At 37.8% G+C, this 12,159-nt stretch overlaps 1 protein-coding gene across 5 annotated transcripts in view; it reads left to right on the top strand.

The window, feature by feature from the left end:
• The first annotated feature begins 4,373 nt into the window (after positions 1-4,373).
• HDAC11 (histone deacetylase 11) overlaps positions 4,374-12,159 on the top strand; it is a 24,454-nt gene continuing 16,668 nt past the window's right edge. Inside the window, exons 1-3 of one of the 5 annotated variants that reach the window (XM_072421032.1) lie at positions 4,374-4,404; positions 4,615-4,724; positions 7,953-8,101. In XM_072421032.1, coding sequence (XP_072277133.1) covers positions 4,723-4,724; positions 7,953-8,101 — 151 coding nt within the window. In that variant the 5' untranslated portion in view covers positions 4,374-4,404; positions 4,615-4,722. The remainder of the gene's footprint in view (positions 4,405-4,614; positions 4,725-7,952; positions 8,102-12,159) is intronic. The other 4 variants (XM_072421031.1, XM_072421035.1, XM_072421033.1 and 1 more) reach the window with 4 other exon arrangements.

Below are 12,159 nucleotides of genomic sequence, written 5' to 3' on the forward strand. Positions count from 1 at the left end.
TCTCTGTACAGAGGAGCTGGCACTTTAATGTCCTCCCACTGCCACACACTATTTTTATACATTTATATACCTCTGACATTTACCACAGCGCTGTACAAAGATCAGCGATGTCATATGTCTAGCAAGTTTAATTTAAAAGGCCTCTATGTGTTTCCAAGTGATGGTGGAACATACCAAGTTTGGTTGAAATGTCTCCATGCGTTTCCTAGTGATCACCAAATTTAGCTCTGACATATAGCACAGCGCTGGAAAAAGATCAGCGGTGCACTCACATGAGTCTGAGTCATATGAATGGCAAGTTTGGTTGAAATGTCTCTATGCGTTTTTGAGTGATGGTGGAACATACACACATACATACAATTTTATTTATATAGAATGTGGGAGTTACTGTATACAGAGAGCTGGGCCCATCATCCTTATTTATTTATTATGTGCGGGTTACTGTATACAGAGAGCTTGGTGGAACATATTGGTTATAATTAGGAACCTGGGAACAGCTAATCATGCAGTTTTTAAGCGGAGATACAGCTCTACATTCATGAATAATAAGTAGTTGTGGTTTTCTTTCCACACATCACATAGGGGTCGTGTATCATATGCTCCTAGATCGTAAGCTCTTTTGGCCAGGGTCCCCTATTCCTCCTGTGTCATTGTATTTATCAGTAATTTGCAACCCATATTTAATGTATAGAGCAGTGTATTACGTTGACACTTCATAAATACAGTTTATTAATATTATTCTGTCCTTCAGGAACTCTTTTAACTATTGTGCAAATGCTTCCTCATGAATTTAGTACATGTTTCTATTCAAGCGTATGGAAGTGGTGGAGTAGCAGACTGCCCTGGGACTTTACATGGAACTGATCGGAATCTGCAAACAAAATGGAAAAGTTTTAAGTTTAAGTTTAAAGTTCTACTTTAAATAATTGGCCATCTGACAGGGCTTTATTGGAGAAAGGGACAGGCAATGTCCCTTCTGCAATAAGTATTCTTACCTGCTTGATCCACATCTGTCCAATTTTACTGAGCTGGTACATATCAGAGTTCTTTTCAGGTACTGGGACCTAATAAACTCCTAAACACCTGCGTGAGAGTTTTATTATCCAGGCCCAGCCAATCAAGGTGACTGATGATCGGAATGAGGAAGAGAAGAAAGAAGATGGCAATGCTTGGGACAAGTAAGTATTATTTGGCTTTAGTTCAGGGTTTATATTTCATATGAGTCTGTAAATCCATTTGCCCAGAATATTATAAGCCAATTGAACTTAACTGTAACTATAAACTATAATTTTTTCTTTATTAAAATAATGTTTTCATTATTATTTATTTTCTTTTTTTCTCATTACTCGCGGTGTAACTGCTTGGCAGTACTGAGCAGAACTAAACTCAGCTTCCTTCACTCAATTGCAGGTGCCAGTATATAGAAATATAGAATATAGGTGCCAGTATCTTCACCAAGTAATTTTCCTTCAGCCATTTTCAGAAAGAAATGGATTTACACAAATTAAATAAATAAATAAAAAACGTTTAGCGATCATTCAGCTTCATTGCTATAAAAGTGAGAAATGGGCTTGAACTGATTGCAGTAAACAATATGTTAAAGTATTCTTTAGCGTTTGTACAGCTACTGTACAGCATGATATTGATGATTGAGAACCTTGACTGACATATTTGCTTGCTGATTACTGTACATAAGTGACATTCATTTAACATTTCCTGGCTAATGCATGCCGCATCCATACAGCGAATGTTAGCAGATGTGCAGTGAAATATATTTGACAGCTAGAGTGCTGGTGAATAAGTTATGACTATACACAAGGTAGTGAAGTTAGAATGGAAATAACTGCTCTACAGCCTGCACCTTTAAAAATTACACAGAAAGGCATGTTTCTATCCTCACAATTCACTTTGATTATTTTAAGAGGTTCTATAATTATAGGCAGTGTGTAATGTCTGTGGCGTGGGATGTGATCTGGTCATGTGCTCTTACCCACCGCTGCAGGGGGACATACAGGTGTCCGATTTTTGTCACTCAAGATGCTGTTTATAATGGTCTTGGGTGAATATTTTGCATTAGCACAATTGTCTCAATCATCAGTTTATATCTCTTTGTGACAGATCAATAAACGACCGACACAAAGGACATCTGTGTTCTAATGGTGAGGATCTAATAATTCATCTCCTGCTCATACTTCCTCTCTCCATAAAACAGTGCTCGTTTATTCCTACTGGCACGTGAAATGAACAACACAGGTTGGGCGACAATGATTAAGAGTCTGTATGGGGCACTAAATTCATAATTTTTAATCCCGGAGACTATTATTATGATTTTTTTTAAGATGATAAATATATTAGTAAAATAATGATCTTCCTTATGGTGCCTGATGAGGACAGTGGAGGTTCTGATTCATTGATCAGTTAAGTGAAGTATTACTATTGCTACTATTATCATTAGTTGCATTATCTTTGGTATTACTAAAGAAGTGCAAAATATTTGCTTGCTTTTTCTCACTCATTATGGGTTTATTTCATACAAATCTAAAGCTGCATACACGTGCAATTATTGTCGTTGAAAAGGATCTTTCACAATCCTTTCCAACGACTAAGGACTGCACGATGCATGAACGAGTGCTGTATATACAGCACTGTTCTGCTCTATGCAGAGGGGAGGGGGAGAACGATGGAGTGGCACCCTGCTGTGCGCTCTCCTCCTTCTCTTGCATTGGGATCGTTTATCGTCCATCATCCATGGATCCGCCAGGACGGTCTTTCAGAAGATGGGCGCTGTACACAAGCCTTATTCTCGTCCAATATCGGCCCTAACACAATTATAGGGCGAGAACCATTGGATATGTATGTAGCTTAAGACCAAACAAGAAATGATAGTTATCAAAGTCAAACTATTTGATGCCATTAAATCTAACAGATAAAGGAAATAGGCAGCTAAGGTCATACTTACCTAAAAGAACATCTGAGAAATAAAGAAATAAAATAAAACAATGGGATGAGAATCGGTATTGGTGGAGCGGGGTGACTGTTGTAATGGTGGAAACAATACTGAAGCGTACGGCTCGGTAACGGTTTCCTCATACAACTTAATACTACACTGACGTCATGCTGCACCTCCCTTGTTTTTCCGTCTCTAGTACAGTTTGTGAATTTAGTGCAATATAAAGGTAAAAATTGTCATTCAGAATATAGGACTATATAGAATATTATTTTTGTTTTATTATTAATAATAACACATAAAAATTGCAAATAATGTCCAAATTTTTCTCATGGACCACCTGTGGTTTAAACCACAGGACAAAAACAAGTAATTAAATTTGCAGTATTTATTTGCATAAGTTATTTTTTATGCATACATTATTATTTACTTGCAATGTGCCATTGAACTTGAAAATTTGATTCCTGCAGTAGGAGACCTTCTCCCTCAGGTCTTTTGGGTTTGTTAGGTACAATGCAGTGTACCCTAGAACTGAGTGCATCACACTGCATTACTGCATATACTACATAGAAAACCATGTGGCATTCTTAGGTAAATATATTTTCTGGGTTGTATGAATAGCTACATCAATTTTTTTTATAATGTTTTGAAAAACAACCCATCTGTTTTTTTGTTCTTTCTGTCCCTTGGAGTAAATTTATCTTCATTTTCCGCCCCTCAGATGCAAACAGAAAGTAAGAGAAATTATTACAAGGTTTGCCTGATATATAAATATATATATATATATATATATATATATATATATATATATATATATATATACATTCTTTTGTTTCCATCTGTAAATAAAATTTTTAAACAATGTTTATGTTCCACACTTTAGCTGCAGAAGTATTTTAAATGTAAAACATTGTATTTGTTGCAATGGTCCTGATTTTAAAAAGCTCTCCAAGGCTGGAGAGAATACACTTTCATCAGTGAAGCTGGGTGATGCAGCAAACTTGGAATGGATTTCTTCTAAGTAATTTGCTAGCATATAGCACATAATATATTGAATCCTGGACCAGATCCATTCCAGATTTGCTGGAAAACCCAGCTTCACTGATAAAAGTGTATCCTCTCCAGCCTTGGAGAGCTTTTATAAATCAGGCTCAATGATATAATTACAAGAAATTAACCCACAACAGCACCAACCCATGCAGATATTATTAACCTGCTATAATTGCAAAACCTTGTGCTGTAATGTGATTTAACATTGCATCCCGATCAAATGCAGGCATAGGTAAAAAAAAAAAACTTTAAATATCTGTTACAGTGTAAAGTTGTGATTTGAAGAGCAGTGTAAAAAAAATAACAAATTTGTTTCCTGGTTTCCTTTTGTTGTCATTCCTGTGCATTTGTTTCTACCTGAAGTCACACCCCCAATTGCAGCCTCCCTCTTCCTCTTTCCAGTAAAGGTAAGCATTAAATTGTTTTGTCAATTAAAAGTATTGCCTGTATTTTCATTACTGTTTCTTTGTAAGGATATCACTATAACACTATAGTGTTTCACAATCATGAGCTTTTTCATAGAGATTAGGAGAATATAAAAGAGGACGCTTTGTTAGGAATGATCTTTGCACTCCAGACAAATAATCTTGTCATTCCCATGTTCTATTCAATTCTAGAACTGCTTCCTATGATGTCACAGTGACAAGTGCACGAGCACCTCCTTTTCTCTGCGTCATCTGTCATCCTGGCTTCCTGAAAAGTGACCCAGCCTTGTGCAAGGAAATATGTGAGTAACAACAGGGGGCAACATATGGTGTACACTAGCAAAAAAAAAAAAAAAGAATGCAGGCGGCTTGCCAGCACATACATAGCACACGCATTGTTTAAACATACAAGCAGCATGAGTGCATTCTGATTAGCACATAGATCACGAGAATGGTTTAAGCTGCATTCAGTAAACAGAGAAAACAGGAGCATGCCCAGACTGCTGGGACATAAACATAAAGAATAAAAGGGGATACAGAATGCTGAAAAGGAAAAAGAAGGGTTCCATGCTGCCGGTAATCCCAGTTAGTGGATAGGGAGGGGTAGGCTTTTGGTCAGTGCACAGTGAGAAGAAGAATGGATTCATACTACTGATCAGTTTAATAAAGAAATGGGATAAAGGCTGCTATTCAGTGTATATAGTAAAGGAGAGAGATTTACAGTTCATACTGCTGATTAGTAATACAAATAAAGGAGGAGAAATGGATAAAAGCTTTCGGTTAGTGTACAGAAAAAAGATGATATTTAATATACTGGTAAGAGTAAAGGGACAATGGAAGATAATTCACGGGGTGGATTTAGTATACAAGGAATGATGTGTGTGAATAAAAGCTTCTGGGAAGTGTATGGCAGTGAGAAAAAGGGATCTAGGGTGATGGTCAGTGTACAGCAAGAAGGATTAGGGATTCCAGGTGCTGGTCAGTGTATAGCAAAAAGCATTGGTAATTCAGAATACAGTCAGTGTATGGCGAGGAGGAGAGTGGATTCCATGTGCTGGTCAGTGTATGGCGAGGAGGAGTGCTGGTCAGCGTATAGCAAAAAGCATTGGTAATTCAGAATACAGTCAGTGTATGGCGAGGAGAAGAGTGGATTCCAAGTGCTGGTCAGCGTATAGCAAAAAAGAGTGGTATTTCAGAATACAGTCAGTGTATGACGAGGAGGAGAGTGGATTCCAAGTGCTGGTCAGTGTATGGCGAGGAGGAGAGTGGATTCCATGTGCTGGTCAGCGTATAGCAAAAAAGAGTGGTATTTGAGAATACAGTCAGTGTATGGCGAGAAGGAGAGTGGATTCTTAGTGCTGGTTGGTGGTGTAAAGATAGAAGAGGTTCGGAGTGTAAACATAGGATGATAGGGGATTCAGAGTTCTGGTTAGAGTGGGATGAAAAGTAGAGGAGATTTTGACTTCTGAACATTGTATAGTGAAAAAGAGAGGGTGTTTAGAATGCTTAGTAGTGTATATAGAGAGAAGCAAACCGATATAACCTTGCTGGTCTACATACAGAGAGGAAACCTATATTAGATTGCTGTTACATTTATTTAGATAAAGAAAAATATTCAAGAAGCTGGCCAGTAGTAATAGAGAAAATAAAAATAAATGTATTTTTCCATTTAAACTGTAATGTTAGTGCTTCCACCAAAAATGTAGAATGAAAAACAAAACATTCAGTGTAAAATTCTCCAATGTGGGTCCCAGAACATAGCCGAAAATCGAATGCCATTCTGTAAGAAATCTTACTATATCAGGATAAATATAAAATGAATAATTCCCCACAAAACTGGGTTGAAAGCTGGTCTCAGTCTCCCAAGTTCATGTGGCAAGCTCAATGCCAGTAGATACATCTAGAATGCCTAGGCAACTTCTAACCAAAAGGTGCTAGGGATCTGATTTCTTTATATTGATTTTCACAATGATTTTTCTTTTCTTTAAATGTCCAAACCCAATAGCGACCACATCCCCACAGTGCTGAATCTGCCTTTCACTTGAGGAATCACTGGCAGGAAACTATAACAGTAGGAAACTTTTTTTTAGAACCATCCTAGTACACAACACAAGAGGCAAGTCCTGTTTGGCTGTGCTATAATTGAATGCAAAGCATTTTACAACAAGAAAAATGTCTTCTTTTGTTATTTTACCTGACTGGGGATTAGTAATTGCAACACTGCTAAAAAAAGTTTGCAGATTGTTTAAACCTGTTTTTTTTTTTTTTTTTGAACTTGGGCGCCATTATTATCTTTGGATAGTCTTGAAAAGAACACATTGTTGACTTTTCAACATTATTAGTACATTATCCAACCTGTTCATCCTGTTCATCCTGTCATGGCCACATCCTTTTTAAATATCAAATCTAAATATGTGAAGTTCCACCAGTCAATAGGACTTTTAGGGCCAGCAACCTCAATATTTAAAAAAAAACTAACATATAAAATCTCAGAGTGACCCAGACAGGAATATCCTATATTGTGTTTGGTTTGCATGTTTTTTAAGATTTTATATGTTAGTGTTTTTTTTTGGTATTTAATAAAGTATATTTTTTCTTATAATACAAGTTATTTTAAAATATTTAGGTTGCTGGCTCTAAAAGTCCCATTGATTGGTGGAACTTCACAAATTAAGACTGGACATTTTCAACATATTGGATAAAGCAAATGTTACATATTCTTGAGACCATGCCTATAGATATTGGGGATATACTATATAAAAACAACAATGTGGATTTGCTTGTGTTCTGCAGATCAATATTGTGCTAAAAAACACCTTTCTGTTTAACTTCCATTTTCAGACAGATGCCCTCAAATTCTCATTATGCACACTTTTATATCATGCAGAATTAATAGGTGATTTGATTGGGACAAGCTACCTAGGATCTAAAGTAACCTCAAACCACAGAATTTTCACAGTATTCTGTTTGCACCAAACACATCTATCAATACTATGGGTGAACTACTGGTATACCTTCCATTGATGGTAAATTGGTGCAATTTCTTTCTGATTTGTAGATGCACGCATTTTGACTTGAAGAGTTACTCTCAAATCCACAATTTAATTTTGGGGCCAATAATGATTTCTTTTAACATCAGTCAACCAGTTAGCTGGGCCAGTCAGACCTGAACAAGTTAGAAGTCTTACCCTGTAGGGAAATAATAAATTTTCATAATTACACAACACATTTTTAAATATTTCTTGACCTTTCCCCTGCCAGACTCCTTAACCTCTACAAAGAAAATACCCACCTATGTGTAGGCACTATTTAAATGGAAATTATGATGTTTGCTTGTTCAAATATGTTGTAGATAATTGCCATAAGGTATTCTTACTTTTTTACATTACTACAGATTGCATGCCTGAATCTATTTTTTATAGCTGGTACATCCACTTTGAGTCAGTATGTCCATTTCCACTTTTCTTTCTTCTCTTTATTTCTGTCCATCTAAATTGATAAAAAAAACTTTTTGCCATTCTGTCTTGTAGGCCACATGCTACACAGTTGTATCAAGACTTCCCTGCAACCTGTTGGCCAATTGTATATTCCAATGACTACAACATTACATTCATTGGTTTAGAAAAACTTCATCCTTTTGATTCTGGAAAATGGGGCAAAGTGATAAACTTTCTGAAAGGTAATTTTAGTTTTTAAAACAATACATGGAAAACATGGTAAATGGTACCAAGTACAGAGGTTTGTCGATTAGCCACTGAACAGAACATGTAATATATTGTAGTTTACCAGTCCCTAGATGTAGTGACTGCACTCATTTTCTAAGACTTTTACCTACTGCACTTGGGTGGATATGTTTACTTTTCCACAGTATCTAGGAAGGAAGCTGAAAGGATCTGCAGGTTTCTTGGCTCTATTCCTCTTTGATCTCTCACCATCCCAGTGTCCCTCAGTGCATCAGAACAGGCGCCTGGGTAGAATTGGTCAACGACGCATACACTCGTATGGTATCAAGCAATCTTCAACTTTATTGTTACAAACATCTAGTTTTTATAGCATAACAAAATATCACTGTGTATGCTCATTTACCACAGTAGAGAGATAATAGTATCTTTGTTCTAATACAAAACCGCTTTGCTACATTGTTTCAGACACGTACAAGACATCTTGTTATTCTTTAATTGTCGGCAATATCTGAATTTAGCAGATGTCAGCAAGGACACTTGTTTGGCAGAACAATAACAAGAAATACGTCTATCTCTTATAACTAAAAACTAGAATGGAAAACAAAATGGAGTGTCCCAGAGACAGAATGGAGTGTCTCAGACCCTTTCAATCCCCTCTTAAGTGATGAATATGACTTTACCTCTTATGATTCATCTGTAGGTACTCAATGTACTCATGTCCAACGTCCCTTGGTCTAGGACAGAACGCCTGAAATGCTTGCAATAAGGAGGGAATACGCTGAATACAGCAACATAGCAAGATTAGACAGACGATTATAATAATTCCATACATAAAGAGCGTTTTTAACCAGGTAATATAAGGTAACCAACTCAAAAACCAATCCCACCACGAGGATGATCCCACATCTTGTTTAATACCTTGCACAATTTCATGCAATGCCTGCATTTCTTCCTTTATGGACTTTGAATGATCCGAGAGGTTGAAACAACACATACCCTTAAAACTCTGGCATCCTAGATTATGCTTAAGTAATAGATAATCTATAGCAAATCTATTCTCTGACACTGATCCTCTCAAACCTTACAAATCCAGCAGTATATCAGCTAGAGCAGTGCAGGTATGATTCAGAGATTTTTCTAAATCACATGCAATAGAATTTATAGTACGAGCATTATATATAGCCAAACCTGGGACTCCTACAATAGATGCTCCCAGGCCAATGTACTCAGAAGCACTTAATAGAGGTAACCCAGAGGTACAATCAGGAGACAATTGTTTAGCAATTGATCTTTTTCCTCTCCAATTATCCCTTGTAGGTCTCTCTCTTGGGAGTGCTACTGTAAGTCTAGAAAAGGCACAAGGACCTCCAGTAACATTACCAGGGATATAATTGAAAGTAACATTACCACAGGATAGGAACCACCCAGTGGGTAATCCAATATCCTCATTTACACCAGGTACCGGATGGGTGGCATTACAACTCATATTATTAGTAACATCATGTAGGGGTACCTTCATACCTACACCATTACACTTTCCAGTACTATTATATGTGTATTGAAAATATGCTTTGACACTAGTGTATCCAACATTATTACCTGGAGAGCCATTCATCCAATGGAGGTTGAGGCACATCCGACCAAAACTAAAACAGTTATGGGCTGCTGTGACATTAACGGTGCTTACCATAATCTTATCCTTTGGCTTCCGGATATGACATTCCCCACAATAGTAGTATATGGGGGAGGGTAATGTGAATTCGGGATACTGTTGTCTGCTATACCACAACTGTGCTAATATGCTCTGTGGAGTGTGGAGTGGCCACTGCTATTAAACATGTGTGTGTAATATGTCTTAGGTTAAGAGGGTTCTGCAAACACATAGAACTAACAGTTAGAGCTCTCATTAGTTTCACAATACTATTGTCCTCCAAATGGACTGATACTTCAGCCCCAGTTGTCCTTTTTACTCTTGACCTGTTCCTCTGTGTGCCGCACAGAAAAGGTATCTCTTCAGGGTGATAGATGCATATAGTTGTAAGCCATATAGGCAGTAACACACACAAGTTACAAATTGTCAATAGGCAAAGCACTCTCCCAGAATCCTGTGAGTTCAACATCTTCAGCCTATGATAGGGCACTCTTCAGGGATTTCACACCTGCTTCACCCTCTTTGTCTCTGCTTGATGCCAGAGAAGGAACCTTCGGAACCCTTTTTACTCTGCTAGCATGAATCCTTGCCCATACTTCAGGAGGAACCTGATCAAGCAGTGGATCCTGTGGCTGACATTCTAGATATAAAAAACAACCACTGTTTGGCACATGAATGGGCATAACTGAGGATGTGACATGTAGGTGTCCTGTTTTGCTAAATCCCCAACTGCAATTTCAGTAAAAAAAAAATAAATCCCTTCCTAATAGATTCACGGGACAATTTGGGATGATCCTGAAAAGTTTACACTTCCCATGCTCTCAGTCCATCCTGCCATACTGACTAATTAACCCTTTTTAGAGCTTAAACCTGTTTGCGGCCAAACAACTAAGATGGTACCCCCAGCCAGGAGGTCAGATCAGAGGCTTCAGGATGAAGAATCTGAGACACAAGCTGACAGCCCAGACTCATCCCTCCTCCTTCTCTAACATCTCTGTGTCTCACAGCCCAGGTTTCACTTTCTACTGTAGAGAAACGAAACCTTCCCAGTGATCTGCAAACTCTCCTAAAGTTTCTGCCAAGTAAGGAGGAGTTTGAGTCTTTAGTCACACAAATTATCTTAGGGAAAAACAGAATCCCTTCAGCATCAGATCACTGCAGTGTATACAAGGGTGACTGCACTAAGATCAACTACATCACACACAGATTCAAGAATTACAGCCTTGGATCATTCACAAGTGCAGCTACATTCCTTTCTATCATCATTTGCACTTAGAAAAGATGACCAAGAGAATAAAGGGAGACAGAATAATATACGGCTGAGAGGCATACCAGAAGCTACTCTGGGGTCAGCATTCAAGGTGACTGAAAGTTCTGTTCCACATACCAGGGCAACATAATCCTTACATGTTTCTCCTATCTTACGGGAAGGCACTTTTGTCCTATTCTGACCCATGTTTGAAGAAGATATCGACCAAGACAGAGAGCACAGTTTTTGTGTGCTGTTAGTGTTCACTTTATCAGTTCTAGTAACCAATAGCTTATGTGTTTTAGCAGTAGCCTCAATTATTCAAACTCCAGGCACATTACCTATAGGCCTGGACTCATAGTATTTTTAACCAAAAATAAACATTAGGGGTGTCACTATCTAACCCAAGCTCATAACCTGTCCTGGGTTTATAATGTTAACTAATTAGAAAAAATAGTCTTTAGAAGAGACTATAACATTCTTTATAGGATAGTATGGACTCTGTCTCTGTCTTGGCAGCTCAGGGCAAGGAGCCAAAAATTTTTCAAACAGTGGAATAGCCTCCCCTATGGGCCGTCCAACAACTCCTGAATCAATTCCAGCTACATACACATTTACCTTATAGAGCGGTTGTGATTTAGTACACCAACAGGGATACTCTCTAGTGGCAGACCATAAGTGTATATTATAACCTGGTTGCACTACAGCTCTAATAATATCTGTTCTAATATCCCCCTCTTTTTTCTAAAAATAATCCTACACAACAATTCACACGTAACATCCTACACAACAACATAACATGACATAGGCACCCAACTCGGTGTCACCGTGCTTTCACCTGTCTCGGGTCAACGATCAACAAGACCTAGCCGAGGAGGTGGTACGTCTTACACCTTGTTGACAAAACCTTCAATGACCCTGGTCCGTACACTTACCACCCAGACACTTGTGTAATACAAACAAATTATCTTATACTTCTACGCGATAGAGGAGAGAAAGCAGAGAAAAACAACAACTGTTATGTTTACAAACACTGAGACAGAAACACTGAAGCAGACAAAAGCGAATGTGAATCTGACCATAAGAGACACTGGGATGTGTGTAACATCACAACTCAAAAATGTGCTATACTGATTCTTCTCCTAAGAATCTCT

Source organism: Pyxicephalus adspersus, chromosome 8 (genome assembly GCF_032062135.1).
Source record: "Pyxicephalus adspersus chromosome 8, UCB_Pads_2.0, whole genome shotgun sequence".
Lineage (NCBI taxonomy): Eukaryota > Metazoa > Chordata > Amphibia > Anura > Pyxicephalidae > Pyxicephalus > Pyxicephalus adspersus.